Below are 20,482 nucleotides of genomic sequence, written 5' to 3'. Positions count from 1 at the left end.
CTTCTAAACTGACCTCATACATTTTTATTTCACTTACTTTTAAAAATAATTCTATTTCAGAGAGTTATTTGTATCTCAGTCTTATTTTGGGGTGATTAAATCAATCAGTCATTCAAGTCCTTAATCTTGCCTTTGGAAATTGTACAAAATATAGCGAGGGAGTATTCAGGAAGCTGCGAATACCTGGTTAAATCAGTGTTGAAAAAAATAATGACTGTTCCTAATCCTTATCCTTATTAATCATTGCCAATCTTTCCTATTCTTTGTCATTTTATTTATTTATTTATTTGGAAAAAGTTGGAGGACTTTTTTTTAAAAAAGCAGATTTTATGCTTAGCATTTTTTCCTTTTGCATACATCTTTCATTTCTCTTTCTGTTTTATCTGTTTTGTAGCATTCATACATGTCTTAAGTTTTCTTTCCTTTTACTTTATTCTCTGACACAAGTGGCTCCCAATTTTTTTCCTTTATTATCCTTGCCTCTATTTACTTATTCTTAATTTATGTTCTTGCTGATTTGTTCATTCTCACTTCTCCTGTCTGTCTCTTCTGATTTTCTACATGATAATGTAGTACATCACTGATAAACCTACTTTGGAACCCAGGCAAGGCATAATCAGGATCAGGTATAATTAGAACAGCTTGTTCCCAGTTGTGGGGTTGGTGATGGGTTCTTCCATAAGGCTCGTTAATTTGTGTTTAGATGAATAAAGCTGCACTGGACAGAAGGAAATACAGGGAACAAGTGTGAAAAGAGGGTAACAGTAAAGATCTATGACTCACAAGTATCTTTTTTTAAGTTTAAAAATATAAAAATTAAAATAAATTTATTATGGAGTTGGCCTCTCTTCTAGGCCATGGGCTTACACCAGTGTGATGCATAATGGTCAGTCCATTTATTGAAGCTAAGCGTGACACCTATATAGTGGAGTTCGTAGAGGGGCGTGTACTTTTGTGTGATGGTTTGGGGGTTACCCCGCCCCTCCCACACTTTTGAATTTGCCCCAGCTAACTCAGACGGACCCTGGGAATATAGATGAAGCAATTTATTTACAGCTAGCAGAATTCATCAGAAAGTTCAGGTCTAATAGACAATTTCAATTTATCATCCTCAATCTCTACAGATGCTATTCCAAAAGCCCATTTGTGACCCTTAGGATCTTTGAAACAACCTTGTCTCAAAAAGTCAATTCCCAAAATGCAAGGCGCATCAGGACCTGTTACAATAGTATGTGTCTTCCACTCTTTACCAGTTAAACTGATCTCAGCCTGTATCTTAGTTAACTCTTGAGATCCACCTGTGATTCCAAAGATAGAAATGGACTCTGTCCCTTTGCAATTAGATGGCAATAAAGTACACTGAGCACCTGTGTCAACTAAAGCCCTGTATTTCCGAACTCTTGAACTGCCAGGCCACCTAATGAATACATTCCAATAGATTCGGTTCTCTCCACTATCCCTTTCCTCCTCCTGGCTGGAGGCAGGGCACCCCTAATGCTGAACATGGCATGTAGGGTGTACACAGTGATTGGTGTTGTTGTGAGAGGAACTGCAACAGTTGGAACAATTGCAATTGCTCTCGGGAGCTTAAGAAGTGACAGCTACTTTTCTGGCATTATTGCCTCTGTTTCTGCCACTCTGCAGTTCCCTGACCCTCTTTGAAAGAGCTGAAGTAGGTTTACCATCCCACTTGTTCATGTTCTCACCGTATGTGTCACGCAGAAGTATCCACAGTGACGCATGTGATTGCTGCTGTCTAGGTGGAATTTGTCTCCTCCTGGGCTGGAATTGCCTTGTAGGAGGTGGGCGTCAGTTCCTGATGGCAGAAACATGCACCCATTCAGATGATGCAGGAATGGTATCCTTTACCAGATTGGAAATGGAGGTTGTAAAGTCCTCCTTCAGTTCTTTCATGGTATTCTTAATCTCTGTAGTCATAGTCTTTATGGCACAGATTATACCAGAATGGGACAAGCTGTCCTCAATCTGCCTGAGCTGGTCAGTGAATTCACCAACAGTGAAAGATCTTCCATTATCACTCCTTGCTAGAAATTTGCTGGCCAAGATGTTAGCATAGGATGGAGGAGCAAGCTTAATCAGCTTCTTCATGAGACCTGTTCCCAAAGGAATATCGTCAGGCTCATGAGTGCCATGATCTCCATAAAGCACTTCCTTCACAGCAAACTCCTTCAGAAGCTTAATTCCCTGCTCAGCGGTGTTTCACTTCTTGGCAGCCCATGGCAAATCATCTCGGGAAGGATATCTCATAGCCACAGCCAACAGAAGGTGTGTCCACAAGCTAACCCTACCAAGAGGACTTGCTAGGTGTTTGTCCACTCCACTCTCCTTAGTGAGTGGTCCCAGCTGCTTGGCAGACTTGTCTCCTACCTGCAGAGCATTAGCACCAATGCCACGGCATCTCACTAGCCAGCTTAGGATTGGCTCACTTGATTCCCTTGTGTATTCCTTCCTAACTTCCCTGACCTCTCTGAGTGGATCCTTGGAGCCTTGGATATCATCTTCCTCCTGTTCGTCCTGCTGATCTGGTGGTACTGGGCCTAACAGAACCTTCCTCATAGCACTCTTAAACTCATTGGAACCATCCTCTCTCTTGGCAGCTAACCTCACAGCACTCCTCTCCCTTGAGTATTGTTGTCTCAGCACATCTACAAGGTCTCGCAGACTAACTATCTCCTCTTCCTCCTGCTGCTGATCACCAGAGGTCCCCTCTCTTCCATCCTCCTGCGAACCTCTCTATGTCTTAGCTTTTGCCTTAGCAGGTGCCAGAAGGGCCTGAGCAGCAACAGACTTGGATGTGTCTGCTGGAGGATTTGAATCCTTAGGGGTCTGACCTGGAGCGTTTGAATTATTGGAGGTCTGACTTGGAGCTTGTGAGTTCAGATCTGCCTTGCTTTTATCAGGAGGATTTTGGTTCTGGTCTGCTGGCTGGGGGTTCAAATTGGCTGAGCTGGTGTCATTAGGATTTGGACTGACTGGGCTAGCGTTACTAGCATTAGTGGGATTGTTTGCCTGTCCTCCTGGGATGCCTGCCAACCCTGACGTGTTTTGATTGTTGCTAGGAACATTCTAATTTTGGGTACCTGCCTGTCCTCCTGAGGCTCCTACCGAACTCTGTGGATTGTTGTTGTTTTTGTTATCCTTATCATTGTTTATGTTATTGGCGGGAACACTGGCCGTGTTCCCAGCACTTGGAGAAGGAGGGGCAGAGGCTGGCAAGGGGGAAGCCGATAACTGTGTTCCCTTGTTTTGCTTTGAAAGAGACTGCTTCTGAGACACAGAATTTTTCCTAGCTCTTACAGAAGCTGGTTTTGAATTTTTCACCAATAATGCCAAAATTAATATGAATATTAAAATCATAAGAGCCATGATAATGCACAGCAACCCCGCCACAGTCTCTTTCCTGTAAAAATCCTTGCATGGACTTGGCATTTCAGTTTGGGGCTGGATGACCCTCATGAGAGCAGTAGATAAAGCAGCATTTTGACTGATCGTCACATTATTGACAAAAACTCTTGTAATATCACTAGTAATATTCTCAGTGACACTAAAACCAGCATAACCAAGAATAAAATCACCCCAGCTCCAGAACATGTTTGAAAGCTTAACTTTAGCCTTCTTAAAAACTACATGAAGCAAGAAATAACCAATTTGATCTTTGATCCAATTGTACACAAAAAACCAGAAAACAGGCCACACAGCAATCCCCACCAAGTACAATAGCTGCTTGATTAGCTTCATCTTAATTCCCAGAGCTAATTTTCCAATCACTCAAAAATCTCTAGCCCCACGTTGGGAAAGCCAATTAAAAATGTGATGGTTTGGGGGTTACCCCGCCCCTCCCACACTTTTGAATTTGCCCCAGCTAACTCAGACGGACCCTGGGAATATAGATGAAGCAATTTATTTACAGCTAGCAGAATTTACAAGCAGCTATTTACAATATATACAGTTATATACAATTATATACAGAAATATACAAAGGATAAACAATACAAAAGCACAACTCCCCTCCCAGAAACCTGAGTCCCCAGGAGGGGCTCTCAAACCACCCCAACACCTCCCCCCGGCCCTCTCAACCTTACCCCAGTTCTCAGGAAGAAGAGAGGTGCAGCCAAGAGGTTAGGGAGCAAGGTTAATGGGAGCAGGGTTAATGAGATGTGACCAGGTCTGAAGGCAAAGGCAGAAGAGAAGCAAAATGGAGAAAAAGTCTTTCTTCTTCCCAGAGTTCTCAGCGTGACTGTGAGAGAAGTTGACATCAATTGTTTTCATTTCACTGCCCGTTATCTAGTTCTTTTACCAAAACATTCTAGCTTGCTTCAAACTAGCACATTTTGATAAGCTTACATAGGCAGAAATGGGCTGTCCACATGCACAGAGGCAGATCTGACCAACTACCCCCCTTAGTCCCCCTTTGCAACAACTTAGCCACAACATTGCTTGTTCCCAGGGCTGACCAGCCTGCCTTCCTTGCAGAGCTCAGAACTCCCTCAGCTTCTCTGCCAAGCCTCCGAAGGTCATCCCTCTGCAGCTGTCTCTCTTATTATTTCAGTTACTCAATCCTGCTTACTCTCCTTATTTTCTCAGACTATTCAGTTCTGCCCAACTCTGCTCAATCCTGTTCAAACCTCAGCAATTTATTAATACTACTCAAGACTCAAAGGTTGTAGAGTCCTGTACATTCATATTACTGATCACAGGAGGTTGGAAGGGGCCTGAAGGTCATCTTATTCAACCTCCTCTGCTCAGGGATGGCCATGTCCTTTCTGACTTTTGAATGCTTCAAGGTGGGAGATTCCAAAGCATTTAAAGGCAGCTCCCTCCAATACCCACTCATCCTCACAGTGCAAAGGTGTTTCTTGATGTTCATTTGAAGCCTCCTGTGCTTGTGCTCATTGTTTCTTGACGTGTCACTAGTGTCCACTGAAGAGAGCTTGGCTCCATCTTATCTGCACGTTCCCTTCAAGTATCAATATCACTCCTGAGCCTTCTATAGGCTAAACACTCTCAGGTTTCTCAGCCTTTCTTCATATGGCAGATGTTCTAGTCCCTTAACTACCTTCACAGTATCATCACCATATCAAGCAAAACTTGAATTTCTTTGCACTGAACTAATAAATAAGCATTCTAGAAAGTGGCAGAAAAAGCTAAACAAACCATAGTGTTCAACAGTTAATACAAATGGCTATATTCAAGGGAAGACATAAGATTTCTTCTAAGGTGGGAAAAAACTTATTTTAGTCTTCTCTGCAGCACAGGTAGCAAAAGGATTTCTCACAAATGCAGGGTGCTTACATGCATCTTCTTGTTAAAACTTGAGTGAATGGAGTGAGGAATAAGTTATATATGCACCAAACAAAATCTGGAAGAGAAAAGATACATGAAATGTGTATAGTTTCTTTTAAATTTAAAAAAGTGCTTATCCAGAGGATGTCCTGTTGTTTACATTACGTCCATCAAAATTATGTTTAGACTTTTCACTGCATGAAAACTGAAGTGTGTTATCTTACAGGTCCAAAACACATTCTCTAGAAATTTGGTTTCAAATGGCTATAACCAGTGATTGCTGAGACATGGAATCTAAAATTTACATCTTCAAAAGCAATCTCATGATGGCTGTTTGATAAATACAAAATAGTTTTATAGCTATCAAGAGAATAATAGAATGGTTTAGGTTTGAAGGGACCTCAAAGATCATTTAGTTCCACCATAGGCAGCGACACCTCCCACTAGAAGTAGGCTGCTTGAACTGTTTTTCATTTTGACTGAGATGCTTTGGAGCAAGAAAGATCACTTTAGATCTGAATCCTTTGATAGAACTTTTGCTACAGAAGATGAAACTTTGTCAGGAAAACTCAGTTTGCATGATGAACTTAATATACTGATGTATTCCTGCTTACATGACTGGATGCAATAACATTAATCCACTTCTGGGCCACTCAAGTCAAGAGAGATGTTGAGATGCTGGAACATGTCCAGAGTTGGGTGATGAAGCTAGTGAGAGGCCTGGAGCACAGCCCTATGAGGAGAGGCTGAGGGAGCTGTGACTGTTTAGCCTGAAGAAGAGGAGGCTCAGGGGTGATCTCATTGCTGTCTACGACTACTTGAAGGGAGGTTGTAGCCAGGTGGGGGTCAGTCTCTTCTCCCAGGCAATCAGCAACAGCACAAGGGGACACAACCTCAAGTTGTGCCAAGGGAGGGACAGGCTGGATATTAGGAGGAAGTTCTTCAGAGAGAGAGTGATTTGCATTGGAAAGGGCTGCCTGGGGAGGTGGTGGAGTCGCTATCCCTGGAAATGTTCAAGAAAAGGCTTGATGGGGCACTTAGTGCCATTGTCTAGATGACTGGACAGGGCTGGGTGCTAGGTTGGACTGGATGATCTTGGAGGTCTCTTCCAACCTGTTTGTTTCTATGATTCTAATGTGTTTCTTTGGTCTTTAAACAGGCTGATATATGCGTTCCAAAGCTGAATGAAGGCGATCAGATAATATTAATAAATGGCCGAGATATCTCAGAGCACACTCATGACCAGGTGGTCATGTTCATAAAAGCCAGCAGAGAATCTCACACAAGAGAGCTTGCACTTTTGGTCAGGCGGAAAGGTAACTGGGCTAATTTTATTAACTTTTCATGTTTTTGAGACTGTTGCTCTTATGCTTGGTGGCATAACTTTCTTCTGTCTACAGCCCTCTGATTATTACCCCTTGCTGGTAATACAGGCTGGCAGGGATGAAATAGAAAAGAGGGGGACCAGGGCAATTAAAAAGGAATTTAAGGCCCTGGGGAAATTGATAGATGGGGCAGGAGCACAGGTGGTGTTCTGCTCAGTTCCCTCTGTGGCAAGGGAGTTCACAGAGAGGAACAGCAGAACCTACGATATCAATAAATGGCTCAAGGGATGGTGCCAGCGGCAGCATTTTGGGTTTTTTGACCTGTTAGATTGTGATGGGGTGCAATTGTCTAGGAGGGGCAGGAGAGTCCTGGCAATGGAGTTGGCAGGGCTCATTAGGCGAGCTTTAAACTAGGTCTGAAGGGGGTGGGTGAGGCAATTACTCTCTCTGAGAAGGAGAGAGTGGGAAGGAAACTAGGGACAACTGGGGAATCGAAAGCCCAGCTGAAGTGCATCTACACCAATGCACGCAGCTTGGGTAACAAGCAGGAGGAACTGGAAATCCTGGTCCACCAGGGTGACTATGATATAGTTGCCATTTCAGAAACTTGGTGGGATGACAGGCATGACTGGGCTGCTATACTGGGGGGATATAACCTCTTCAGGAGAGATAGGCAAGGGAGAAGAGGAGGAGGGGTGGCTCTGTATATTAGGGAGTCATTCCATGCCACTGAGCTTGAGGTGAGGGATGAAGGGGTTGAGAGCTTGTGGGTTAAAATCAGAGGGAAGACTAATAAATCTGACATCCTGGTTGGAGTCTGTTATAGACCACCCAAGCAGGATGAAGAAACAGATGAGATATTTTACAAACAGCTGGAGGCTGTCTCAAGATCAGATCTTGTCCTTGTGGGTGACTTTAACCTGCCAGATACCTGCTGGGAACTTAATTCAGCAGAGAGGAGGCAGTCTAGGAGATTTCTAGAGTGCATGGAGGACAGCTTCATGTCTCAGCTGTTAAGTGAGCCTACTAGGGGTCAAGCTCAGCTTGACCTGCTGCTCTCCAACAGAGAAGGGCTGGTAGGAGATGTGGCAGTGGGCGGCTGCCTGGGGTGTAGTGATCACGAGTTAGTGGAGTTTTCAATATGCAGGGAGGTAGGGAGGCACTACAACAAAACCTACACTTTGGACTTTCGGAGGGCAAACTTCAATTTGCTTAGGAAACTTATTTCCAAAGTCCCCTGTGCAGCAGTCCTTGAGAACAAAGGGGTCCAGGATAGTTGGACCTACTTTAAACAGGAGCTCTTGAAGGCACAGGAGCTGGCAGTTCCCATGTGCCGAAAGATGAGCCGTCGGGGAAGGCGACCAGCCTGGATGAGTAAACAGCTCCTGAAGGAATTGGGGGAAAAAAAGAGGGTGTATCACCTCTGGAAGGAGGGGAAGGCTTCTCCTGACGTGTTTAAGGAGATAGCCAGATTATGCAGGAGAAAAATTAGAGAGGCTAAGGCCCAGCTAGAACTTAGGCTGGCGACTTCCGTGAAAGATAACAAAAAGCACTTTTATAAATTTATCAATGCTAAAAGGAAGGGCAAGAAGAGCCTCCACTGCTTAATGGACCAGGAGGAGAATACTATAACTGATGATGTAGAAAAGGCTGAGGTCCTGAATGCCTTCTTCGCCTCAGGAGGGAGGAGTTCAGGGCAAGTGGCCTCTTGAACTGGGGGATGGAGTCGGGGAGCGGTGTGTTCCCCTGGAAATTCATGAAGAATTAGTTCAGGACCTGCTGAGCCACCTGGACACCCACAAGTCCATGGGACCAGATGGGATCCATCCCAGGGTGCTGAGAGAGCTGGCAGATGAGCTGGCCAAGCCACTCTCCATCATTTTCCAGCAGTCCTGGCTCACCGCAGAGGTCCCAGGAGACTGGAAAATGGCCAACGTGGTCCCCATCCACAAGAAGGGTCGGATGGAGGAACCTGGGAACTACAGACCTGTCAGCCTGACCTCAGTGCCAGGGAAACTGATGGAGCAGGTTATCATGGAGGTGATAAGAGCGCACCTAAGGGATGGCAAAGGGCTCAGGTCCAGCCAGCATGGGTTTAGGAAGGGCAGATCCTGCCTTTCTAACCTGATCTCCTTCTACGATCAGGTGACCCGCTTGGTGGATGTGGGGAGGCCTGTGGATGTGGTCTATCTGGACTTCAGCAAGGCCTTTGACACTGTCCCCCACAGCAGACTGCTGGCTAAGCTGTCAGCCCATGGCTGGGTTAGGAACTGGTTGGAGGGCCGGACCCAGAGAGTGGTGGTGAATGGTACCACACCCAGCTGGCGGCCAGTCACTAGTGGTGTCCCTCAGGGATCTGTGCTGGGCCCCATCCTCTTTAACATCTTCATAGATGATCTGGATGAGGGCATTGAGTCAGTCATCAGCAAGTTTGCAGATGACACTAAGCTGGGGGCAGATGTGACTGAGTTGGAAGGCAGAATGGCTCGGCAGAGGGACCTTGACCGCCTGGACAGTTGGGCAGAGTCCAATTGGATGGGGTTCAATAGCTCCAAGTGCAGGGTGCTGCACTTTGGCTACAACAACCCCATGCAGAGATACATATTAGGGTCAGAGTGGCTGGAGAGCAGCCAGACAGAGAGGGATCTAGGGGTACTGATTGATACCCGCCTGAACATGAGTCAGCAGTGTGCCCAGGTGGCCAAGAGAGCCAATGGCATCCTGGCCTGCATCAGGAATGGTGTGGTCAGCAGGAGCAGGGAGGTCATTCTGCCCCTGTACTCTGCACTGTTTAGACCACACCTTGAGTACTGTGTTCAGTTCTGGGCCCCCCAGTTTAGAAGGGACGTTGAGATGCTTGAGTGTGTCCAGAGAAGGGCGACGAGGCTGGTGAGAGGTCTTGCGCACAAGCCCTACGAGGAGAGGCTGAGGGAGCTGGGATTGTTTAACCTGGAGAAGAGGAGGCTCAGGGGTGACCTTATTGCTGTCTACAACTACCTGAGGGGTGGTTGTGGCCAGGAGGAGGTTGCTCTCTTCTCTCAGGTGGCCAGCTCCAGAACAAGAGGACACAGCCTCAGGCTGTGCCAGGGGAGATTTAGGCTTAAGGTGAGGAGAAAGTTCTTCACTGAGAGAGTCATTGGACACTGGAATGGGCTGCCCGGGGAGGTGGTGGAGTTGCCATCTCTGGGGCAGTTCAAGGCAAGGTTGGACGTGGCACTTGGTGCCATGGTCTAGCCTTGAGCACTGTGGTAAAGGATTGGACTTGACGATCTGTGAGGTCTCTTCCAACCCTGATGATACTGTGATACTGTAAATGTGTTCTTGGTGTCCTGGGAATAGATCTGTGCTAAAAAACAAATGTCCAAATCGTCTTATTTTTAAGTCTAAAAATCAGTGAGGAAAAATCATCCATTGCAAATGTTTTTTGTTTGTTGGTTTTGGTTTCATGGGGCTCTTTTTCAACCCCATGCATAATTTCACAAATCCCCAGTTGCAGGTATGCAAGTACCCATGGGCTGTTCCCTGGCACCATTCAGTTGTACAATGAAACAAGCTGCTTTGTTCTTCTAGGTTTTTTAATTGATTCCTTTCCGTTCTTACAGTAGACATTTTATGACCTGTGCTGATTACTTGCTCGTCTGCCAGCAAATAGAAGACAATCTCTGAAATATGCAGGGCCTTAAGCCTATATATTTAAAATATGGGAATCCTGTCCAGCTTGGTTTTACTTTCTCCATGTTTAAAGACATGCAGTTCCAAAGGGCTTTCAGATGATGTGGAACTTCTAGTTTACTTGCTTTCCTTAAAAGCTGTGGTAAGACCTTAACACACATGATTATGGAAGGGCATTGGACAGAGTTTCTGATTACATTAAGATTTAAAAGTCTGAAGGGATTTCTGTGAAACAAGAGGAAATAACACTGCATAAATTAGATGTACTTCTGCAGCATTTATTTTGTTTAAAATTTCTTGCGTTTTTAGGAAGAGAGGTGGTATCTTGGTCTTGTTTTTCCATAAACAATGCTGTTCCTATTACTGTAGGACTTCCTATTGGGTCTCTGCAGTGAGTCTTTTGTTAACATTTCTTGTTCCCTTCCTTCTTGCAGATAAGAGAAGTCTGCTTTTAGCTAAATACAGTCTGCAACCCCATGCCAATTCTTTGTATAGGTATGAGTGTAAACAGCTCCCCATTTTCTTGACATATATAAGCCATTTTGATAACCGCAGCTGAACACATTTAGTGATAAAATAACTACTATGTATATTAACTCATTAATGTTTGTTATGTCCTTCAACATGTTAGCGAGGAATGTCATGAACTAATAATCTTTTTTTGTAGTTTATTAAAATATTGCCTTTGGTTTTATCATAAGCAACTGCAAAAGTTAATGCAGTTGCTTTGCTAATGGCAAGGGATTACACAATCTTTATGTCTGTTTTGATGTTCAAGGTCCAAATTTCTATAAACCTCTTAAAGGCATATTCTATTTATAATGCTCTAAACATTTTTAGACAAAATTAATTTGATTTTTACCATGGTGGATGTTGTGATTCATTAGCCTATTCAACAGTTCATTCTGTAAGACAGAGTTGCAGAAAAAATCTCTTTGTGCTTGGAAGTCAAGTTCCTTGCCTTCATATATTCTTTGGGGAGTTTCATTTTCTGAAGGTCATGAGAACATTTTACTCTTTGTGGCTTCTACATTAATATAGCACATAAAGAAAAGCAGTTTCTTTGCGTTCCTGAGGCCTTGTCTTTGCAAATTCTGTTCTTGCAAGCTGTAAATTTTAATGTACTGGAAACACATTATTGTGTCTTGTAACATATTTTGTATTTCCATTCATCTTTCGGTAGTTAAGCAGTTTGTGGAGCCTAAATTAGAAGACAAAGCCGATTCTCACAATCTCTCAGAATCTTTTCTTCCTACCTGTTCTGAATATGGTGGTGATATACTGGAAGACTCTATGGAGCAGCTAAGGAGAGGGCTAGAAAGTGGGACTATCCTAAATCATTTTGAGGTAAGTAGTACTGAGCTCTCAAATGTAATATAGACCAGTAGCTGTGACCAGCCAGTAATTTAAGTACTTAGTTAATTGGAAATCTTATTGCTGCTGTTCAGTCTTAAGAAAGCAAAAATATGACTTACTCTTCAGTTTCACCCATCACTGTGTAGAATATGGAAGGATTAGCTCTCAATCTTGCATAAAGCATCATCTGCTGAGAAAAATGTGGTTTAGTTGTCATGTTTCTACCTCAAATACCCAAAGCTCACTAAATTTTCTTAAGTATTTTATTGAGTGGAGTAGTGGGGGTTTGAGAGAGATCAGTCTCATACTTTGTTTCCTTGTTTCAATGTCACTCAGTGACATTCTAAAGCATCTTTTATACCTTAAGTTAGAGTTCCAAGTTCTCTGTGTTGCCTGCTTTCATGAAATAACAGGAGCAGCTTGACCATTCTTCACCTTCTCTTAGAGGTTGATATGAAACTGTTAGAATGTTAATTTCTGTTTGAAGGACATTTGTAACTCTTGGTTATGTATTGCTTCTCCCTGGCAATCTAAAATCTTGATGGTTACTTCTCCAGCAGATTACATTGTAAGTGGGATTTGCCAGTATACAGGATGAGACTTGGAAGAGCTGCTTCATAGATTAATGAATTCATGTTTGTCATGTTTGTTGTTAGCAAGAAATGCCATAGAAAACTGACATAGTTTATTAAATTAGTTCCTTGAGTGTTAGCATAAGAAATTCCAAAAGGTAATTTAGCTGTTTCTCTAGTGACAAGGGAGTATGGAATACGTATATGCTTGTTTTGCCATTGTGGGTAATTTTGAAGAAAAGAAACAACTGCAGCATCATCTTATCAGCTTTGGTGGCTCTCAAATTCTGCATTCACATTATTTACTATTTTACTAATTAGCCAGTAGACTGAATAGTCAAGTTTTTCCAGGCTATCTTCCTCCACTTAAGCAGAATTTAAGAGGTCTGTAAGTGGCAAATGACTTTTTGCCAGGCAACAATAATGAAGGTCCAGAATTGTTTCTTAATATTAAATTCCTGTCTTTCAAACAAAAGCAGAAATTGCAGTTTGGCTGTAGTAAAATGGAACTTGATTTACAATCGATAGAATCTGTTCAGTTGCATATATTATCAAGTACTCACGTGGCTTGTTTATGGCTGTTCAAGTTGAAAAACAGGGTGAGCTGTGATACAAAGTCTTAAGATTCAGTAAATCTCACAGCATGATAAACTTTTGATGTTCTTTTTCTGTCACCCAGTGTAGAGGCTTTGGTTGTCTTGCAAGATGCATTTAATGCATTCTGACCTTAAAATTTTGGCTGTACACTCATATGCCTACATTTGCTCCAGATGAAGTTTGCTAGATAGGCATTGGCTCAAAAGAGAGTCACTTGTTATGAGATTGTGATGCATCAAAGCTTTGTTTTTTCAGGTGCTTGCAGGATTAAGTGTGATGGATCTAGTTCAGAAAACAAAAGCTTGTCTGATTTTTTTTGTGTTACAGTTGATTCTTTAAAGTATCAGTCTGCAACTGTTTTTTTCTTCTGATGTCTCTTACTGCTTGCTTCTTCCATCCTCATGTCTATACCCCTTCTGATCTATGGGTTTGTAACGAGGAAACAACTTTGCAGGGAAATGGTTTGTATCAGTAACTTCCATCCTTGTTCTTTTTCCTAGAAATTCATCTAAAGATGGTGATAGGTTGGCAATAACAGAAATTCTTGCCAAATGAAGTAGAAAAATCTCTCAGGTTAATTTTGCAGATAGATAGGAAAAATATTAAATTAATGATAATCAAGATAATATTTTTGTCAGTGTATCATTTAAATATATTTTGTAAGTATAGCATACTTGCATCCCTCAAAATTCTTCATTTTTTCATTATGTTTTGAAGCAACTTTATAGAAAGAAACCAGGATTGTCTGTTACATGTGCAAAGTTACCTTGTAACATGGACAAGAATAGATACAAGGATGTTCTCCCCTGTAAGTATTAAGTACAGTTTCTTCCTATTTTTGTTTATCCTCTAAATGATAGCTTATAAAACTGTTCCATTGAACTTCTTTATTAAAGATTTAATTCTACAATCAAAGTTGTATAACTGTTCATTTTATTTTCTAAAATGTAATCTGATTTTGTTTGTATTCTGCTGTTTGTACATCTGCAATACCTTTTTAACTTCATGGAAGGGAAACATGCCCCTTAACTGCTAATTTTACTCCCTTTTTTTGTGCTTGCATGTAGATGATGCCACAAGGATAACACTGCAAGGAGATGAAGATTACATTAATGCAAATTATGTGAATGTAAGTCATGCAACATTTTGCATTTGTTCACTTCCTATATTACAATAATAGACTGAATATGTGATTTTTAAGGAATAGGGGGCTTTCATTTAGTATCAAAATACAAACATAAATGTAAAAGATGAAGTCTCATGTGAAGCAATTGGCCATCCTGATACAGAATAAATGCAAACATGTGGTATATACAATGATAATGTGCAGACTTTTTAACCAGTAAATTTGTTTACCTTTCCATATACTGCAAATGCTGTTGACTCCTTTAGCTTAAAACCAAGCCTTTTTTGCCTCTATAACCACTGTGCCCTTCCAATTATGCTACAAAGGGTCCAGAAGATAAACCAGAGCCCTGATTGCCCTAATCATATGTGTCAGCTGGGAGAGAGGGATAAGAAAGAATTACACTAATACTTAAGTATCAATCGGCTAACTTCTTATTAACAGAATCAACTGATATCTTACAGTGTGTAGTATCAGGCAAGAAACAGCTCCTTTTAGTGTACTTTTGATATATCTTTCCATTATTTCTTACTAAGTATTAGATAATTTAGAGAGCTTTGCAGTTTCAAGATTTCAAACACATTTTTACTATTCATCATGTTTTCCTAGTTCAGCGTGAAGAATGATAGAATCTATAGTACAGGTTTAAATTACATATTTTTCACGTAACAAATTGTGATCTTGATTGTCTTAATTAGCTTCTCTCTTAATCTTTCCTGAAAACTTCCTGTTTGAATGAGATGCTGGATGAAAATAGTACTTGAGTAGTGAAAGCAGATTTTTCTTTTTATAGATGGAAATTCCTTCTGTGGGCATTGTGAACAGGTACATTGCAACTCAGGGCCCTCTTCCACACACATGTGCACAGTTCTGGCAAGTAGTCTGGGATCACAAATTGTCACTGATCATCATGTTAACAACTCTCACTGAACGAGGACGAGTAAGTGTTCAGGTTCTTTGTATGATGTAGAAAGGTGCTGTGCCTTTAAACTTTGTTCCCTGTTGTTTATGATTAAATAAGACTAAAATAGTCCAGATTTTTCTTTTGAATAATTTCTCTGAATGCTAAGATTTCTGTATAACTAATATGAACAGTTCTAGAGCTCTATTCTATAGCTTTCTTTTTGTTCTACTTCTTTGAAAACAATCCAGCTGTCTGATAAACAGAATTCACTGCATTGACTGTTTTGCTGATCAGCCAGATAGTATGTGCTGTTGTTTTTCCCCCGGTAACTTGGGCTCCATGTGGCAGTTGCTATTCTAACAATTCAACAGATGTCTGAAACTGTTGAGCAGATCAAGCAAAACTTGCAGCCTGGTGTCAAATAAAAGTCTGTCATTGATTTACTAGGTTTAGCATGCTGGTAGTCAGAAATTAACTTGCTTGCTTTTGTTTATGTTTTAGATTTTTTCAGAGAATTTCTCTGATAATTCTTTTTAATTATACCACCCTATTAATTTCTGAATAACACAGTGAAAATTAGAGGCATATCTTGTTGATTTTTTATGTAGTTTGATTTATTGTATCCTTTGTAGTTTTAAACATGGAGTTTTCATATTATTAATATACATAAAGGGTTTTGACATTTCAGAAGCTGAAAATTGAACAGTTGGGGTTTTTCTAAGAGGTGGAAAAGGTGATGACTCTTTTATGACTTCAGTATAGCCTTTACTTCCTATATGATCTGTCCTGCATTATCAAATTTGTCTGGCATTGAAGTCCTAAGCACCATAATAATTGCTCACCGGATCTCAGGATGTAAGGGGTTGGAAGGGACCCAAAGAGATCAAGTCCAACCCCACTGCCAGAGCAGGACCACCGAATCTAGCATGGATCACAGAGGAATGCATCCAGACAAGCCTTGAAAGTCTCCAGAGAAGGAGACTCCACAATCTCTCTGGGGAGCCTGCTCCAGTGCTCTGGGACCCTTGCAGTAAAGTTCTCCCTTGTGTTGAGGTGGAACCTCCTGTGCTGCAGCTTACATCCATTGCTTCTTGTCCTGTCACAGGGAGCAAGTGAGCAGAGCCTGTCCTCCTCCTCCTCCTGACCCCCAGCCCTCAGATATTTATAAACATTTATTAAATCCCCTCTCTGTCTTCCCTTCTCCAGAGTAAACAACCCCAGGTTCCTCAGCCTCTCCTCATCAGGCAGTGCTCCAGTCCCCTAATCATCCTTGTATCTCTCCACTGGATCTTCTTCAGCAGATCCCTGTCCATCTTAAACTAAGGAGCCCAAAACTGAAGGCAGTACTCAAGTTGAGGTCTCACCAGGGCAGTGTAGAGGGAAGGAGAACCTCCCTCAATCTGCTGGACACACTCTTCTAAATACACCCCAGGATTCCATTTGCCTTCTTGGCCACAAGGGCCCATTGCTGTCCCATGGATGCTATCCACCACCACTCCCAGATCCCTCTCCACAGGGCTGCTCTCCAGCAGATCTCTTCCCAACCTGTACTGGTGCAGTTTATTACTCCTCCACAGATGCAGGACTCTGCACTTGTGGTTGTTGAACCTCATTTGGTTCTTATGTGCCTGTTTGTGCCCATATGTGAAGACATGTGAAGATTGATATGTGAAGATAGTTAAGTATAAGTTGAGAACTTTTTGTCTCCAGTAATGTTTTTTTGTATAAACTTTACTTAAATTTAAAGGGGAAAGTATTTCAAGTAAAACACTACAGCTGTAATTTCATGCATAATGGCTAAAATTTGGATTATTAGACATTGAAAATTCAGCCTTCAAAAATCCAGAATTATGAAATGTTAACCTATTAAAATTTCCAAATCTTGCTACTCTGTATTAGCTTAAAAAGAAGTAATAAAAAGAATGTAGATGGCACAGGCAATGTTGACAAGTTGATAGACAATGCAAATTAACTCAAGCTGAAATATAAACATGTTAGGAATGTTAGGATTTATTGGATTTCTTTTGGAGCTAGTGGTAATAATTATTAAAATCTGTAGGCAGCAAAGAGAACAATTGTAGCTCAGCTGTTTTAGTCACACACAATATAGTTTCAGTACAATGTCTGGGCACTTGCGTTAGGTTGGGTTTTTATGAATCTCTTGCATGTTCCCGTCCCTCAGCTGGACTTTTCCTTTAGTATTACTTTCTCGTAAGTGCAGTGGACTTGTACATGGAAACTACATGGTTTATATTGGTTAAATTATGGCACTTTGACTCCAAGACTGGAACTGCAGAAGTGGAAGGTGAGAAATTTTAATTACCGTCATCAAACTTTGAAACCTTTATGTTGATGAGCAAACTGGAGTCGCCTTCAGTTGACAAAGATTTCACTGATCTAGTATTTCACTGGAATACTTTCAAGTTCAGTCTATTTTGTGTTTCACCCTTTGATTAGATTGGAAATGAGGTGACAAATTTTCTGCTCTTAGCTTAGCTTTTTTGAAATGAGGAATAGATATGGTCACTAGGATAGTTTTTACAGTAATTACATGTTAAATATGCCTCTAGAAGATGAACCAGAAAAAGGAAGACGATGATTTTAGCAGCAGAGTGGCAGGGATCTGAAGATCAGCCTTTCACTATCAGCAGCAGAATGCAGGAGGGAAAATGGTTCCTTACGGTTTTATGCAGAATTAACACATTTTATTTTGGGGTATTTCATAGGTATAATTTTAATGTTGAATTCCTCTTCAACTCTCACTTGTATTTTGGTTTACCTCAAACTGCATTAACATCAAAGTGCATGCAAAGCATCCAAATGCATGCAAAGCACATCAGGTATGCTCATGTGCACATGTAATTTGGTCGTTATGGCCTTACATGAAACCTGACTGAGGCAGAGGGCAAATTACACACTTCCTGCATCAATAAGTGTGTTTCTGGGCTTTTTATAACTTCAGAATTTACAGAGAATTAGACATTTAAGCAAATGTCTCTGTCTTCAGTCTTACATCTAACATAGAAAAAGAGTAACAAATGACATGTTCATGAACTAAAGTTATTCATCATTTCTTCCAGTTTCTGAGCTTAGTTTTCCCTTAAAAGTGTGAAAGACAATTTTCATTGTGAAACCAAATTACTGTGGATACTTGAGCCTGCTTTCTATATCATGTTAATTCTACTAATACTTACAAGCATTATTCAGTGTTTTTTAAAATAGGTTTATCTTGGAACACAAAATGTTTTTTGCATTAGCATGATTTAGCTTTAAGGTCTAAAAATAATTATAGTTTGATGGCACCTCTGGAGATATCTGGTCACATCCTCTGTGCTTAAAGCAGAGACAGCTTTGAACTTCATGTTGGTTACACAGTGTAATGTCAGTTAAGCTTTGATTATTTCCAGGATGCAGATTCCACAGTCTCATAGGCATGTCATCTCTGTACTAGGCCATTTTCACAGGATTGTTTTCCCTTCTCACACCATCTTTTCAGTTGTCTCTTGCACTTTGAAGAAAACTGTTGCTCTGTCTTCACTGTAACCTGCTGTTAGGTGGCTGACTTCAGCTATAATTCACACCCTACACTTTTCTTAAGATGGATAAATCCATCCATTCCTCCTACATTGTGCCTTGGAAAGTCATTTTAGCAATTGCAGATAACTACCAGACAGAAAGCATCTCAAATCCCATTTACCTGAAATTTTCATTATAAATTACTACAGCAGAAATTTATAGGTAATTTAGCTACTTTGTCACATGATTTTCAAATTCAGATGTAAACACTTCACTGACAATCCAGAACAGATTTTTATATTGCTCCTTGAATTCCCTGAACTATAGCATAGGAGGGGAGGCTGGCAACAGTAGTGCTTGTATACAGTCTTGATGTGTGCTGATTTTTATTTGCAGACCAAATGCCATCAGTATTGGCCTGATCCACCAGATGTAATGGAATATGGCAGATTTCGTGTCAGATGCCACTCTGAAGATTGTACAATTGCTTATGTTGTTAGAGAAATGGTGATGACAAATGTTGAGGTAAATGTCTGTTACCTTTAGTTTTCCCCGTACAAGCTGAATGAATGTATGTATAGATAGGTAGATACAGACTGTATCTTCACATGTACATCTCAGTCAGTATACATGTGCGTGTGTATATATATAGATACACACACATATTTTTGTTAAAGAATATATATTATGTGAATCACATAGTGTGATTATTTCTTTAGAGCTTGTTCAGAAACATACTTTTTTGAAGTTCTATAATAAATTATGCTAGACAGGTATTGTAATAAACTTTTTAAAGAACTCTAGTGCTTTTCTGTAAATAGTTTTTGAGTCATTGACTCTTCACAATTTTCAATGAGAATTTTGTAACTGTACTCTTTCAAGGATGACATATGGGTCACAATGTCTTATGCAGCTAAAATAGCCAATGAAGTGAGGCATAATAATGTTGTTTTGAGAGAAGATGCAGAATCCCACCAGCTCCTTTTCATTGTCTTCAGTCAGGTTTTTTTTTTTTTTATTAATAAAAAAAATCCTTACGTATCACAACTGAAATGTGCTCAGTCTATGTACAGCTATGTACTTAGTTTCCATAGTTATTGATGCTTTACAGTAATGGAAGTGTTATAAAAGAAAGTTAAATGCATGGAGAGCTTCTTGCATATCAGCTTGTTGTGAAGCCTGTGTTCAGATCACATCTAGATTTTTCACAATCTGAACACAGCTCATGAAGTTTGGATTTTGTTGGCAAGTTGTCCCACATCTCTTATACATTTACCTCTTCATCTCTTTCCCAAAATTCTATGGTCACGAGTACTTTCTCAAAAGCTAAAGCATTTATGATATCATAAGATGTGTGTAAGAGATCACTTTGTACTGACCTAAAGCTAATTTAAAGTTCCAGTACTAGTCAATCTTTTACACTTCTATATAAAGTAGATTTTAGAGTTGCTAGAATTGCTAGTAGTAAGAAAAATTAAATACATGTTTTAAAATGTAACATATAATTGATGTTTTTACAGCAAGATGACTATTCCTTTAGTCTCGTAAATTTGTTAACTATATCTAGCACTCAACAGTGCATCCAGATGCATTTTAGTGTGATAAAGATTTCCTTTGTAGTCATAAACATGTGAGATGCCAGTACTTAAAGGTCTTTCAGTTAAGATACTTTCTCCTACCTGTAAACTGTCTAGTCAAGGTACAGCATGGGTTTTGCTTCTGTTCTTCAGCCTGTTAATTCATATAGTAAACTTGAATGTCAGCAGAGGAAAAATTAACCTCATTTAAACAACACTGCAGAGTATATGTAAACAAATTTTAGCGCTCGTCACTTATATTATTTGATTTGCAATTAACTTTGGTTAGCCCATGATTCATGTAAATATTAGTTTACTCCTTTCAAATACTTGTTCTTACTACTTTCTAAATGGATACTTTTTTTTTTTTTTTTTTTTTTTTTTTTTTAGTATATTCACTGGTGACAGTATTCAGTGACTTTTCACTTTAGATGTCTATTTACTACTTTTTGGTAAGCCAAAATCCTAATGAAAATAGGGCAGTCATTTTTTTTTTTGATACACATATTGTGTGAGAACAGAGCGTGCCTTTA

At 40.6% G+C, this 20,482-nt stretch overlaps 1 protein-coding gene across 1 annotated transcript in view; it reads left to right on the top strand.

Moving 5' to 3' along the window:
* Positions 1-20,482, top strand: part of PTPN3 (protein tyrosine phosphatase non-receptor type 3) — a 169,995-nt gene that overhangs the window by 129,580 nt on the left and 19,933 nt on the right. The window contains 6 exon segments of the mRNA XM_064150026.1: positions 6,464-6,620; positions 11,485-11,648; positions 13,544-13,634; positions 13,894-13,955; positions 14,746-14,892; positions 18,769-18,897. Of these exon segments, the coding sequence (XP_064006096.1) occupies positions 6,464-6,620; positions 11,485-11,648; positions 13,544-13,634; positions 13,894-13,955; positions 14,746-14,892; positions 18,769-18,897 (750 nt within the window).

The sequence above is a fragment of the Pogoniulus pusillus genome, chromosome 10, assembly GCF_015220805.1.
Source record: "Pogoniulus pusillus isolate bPogPus1 chromosome 10, bPogPus1.pri, whole genome shotgun sequence".
Lineage (NCBI taxonomy): Eukaryota > Metazoa > Chordata > Aves > Piciformes > Lybiidae > Pogoniulus > Pogoniulus pusillus.
Note: the sequence above shows the minus strand (reverse complement) of the source record. Positions and strands in the feature narration are given on the sequence as shown.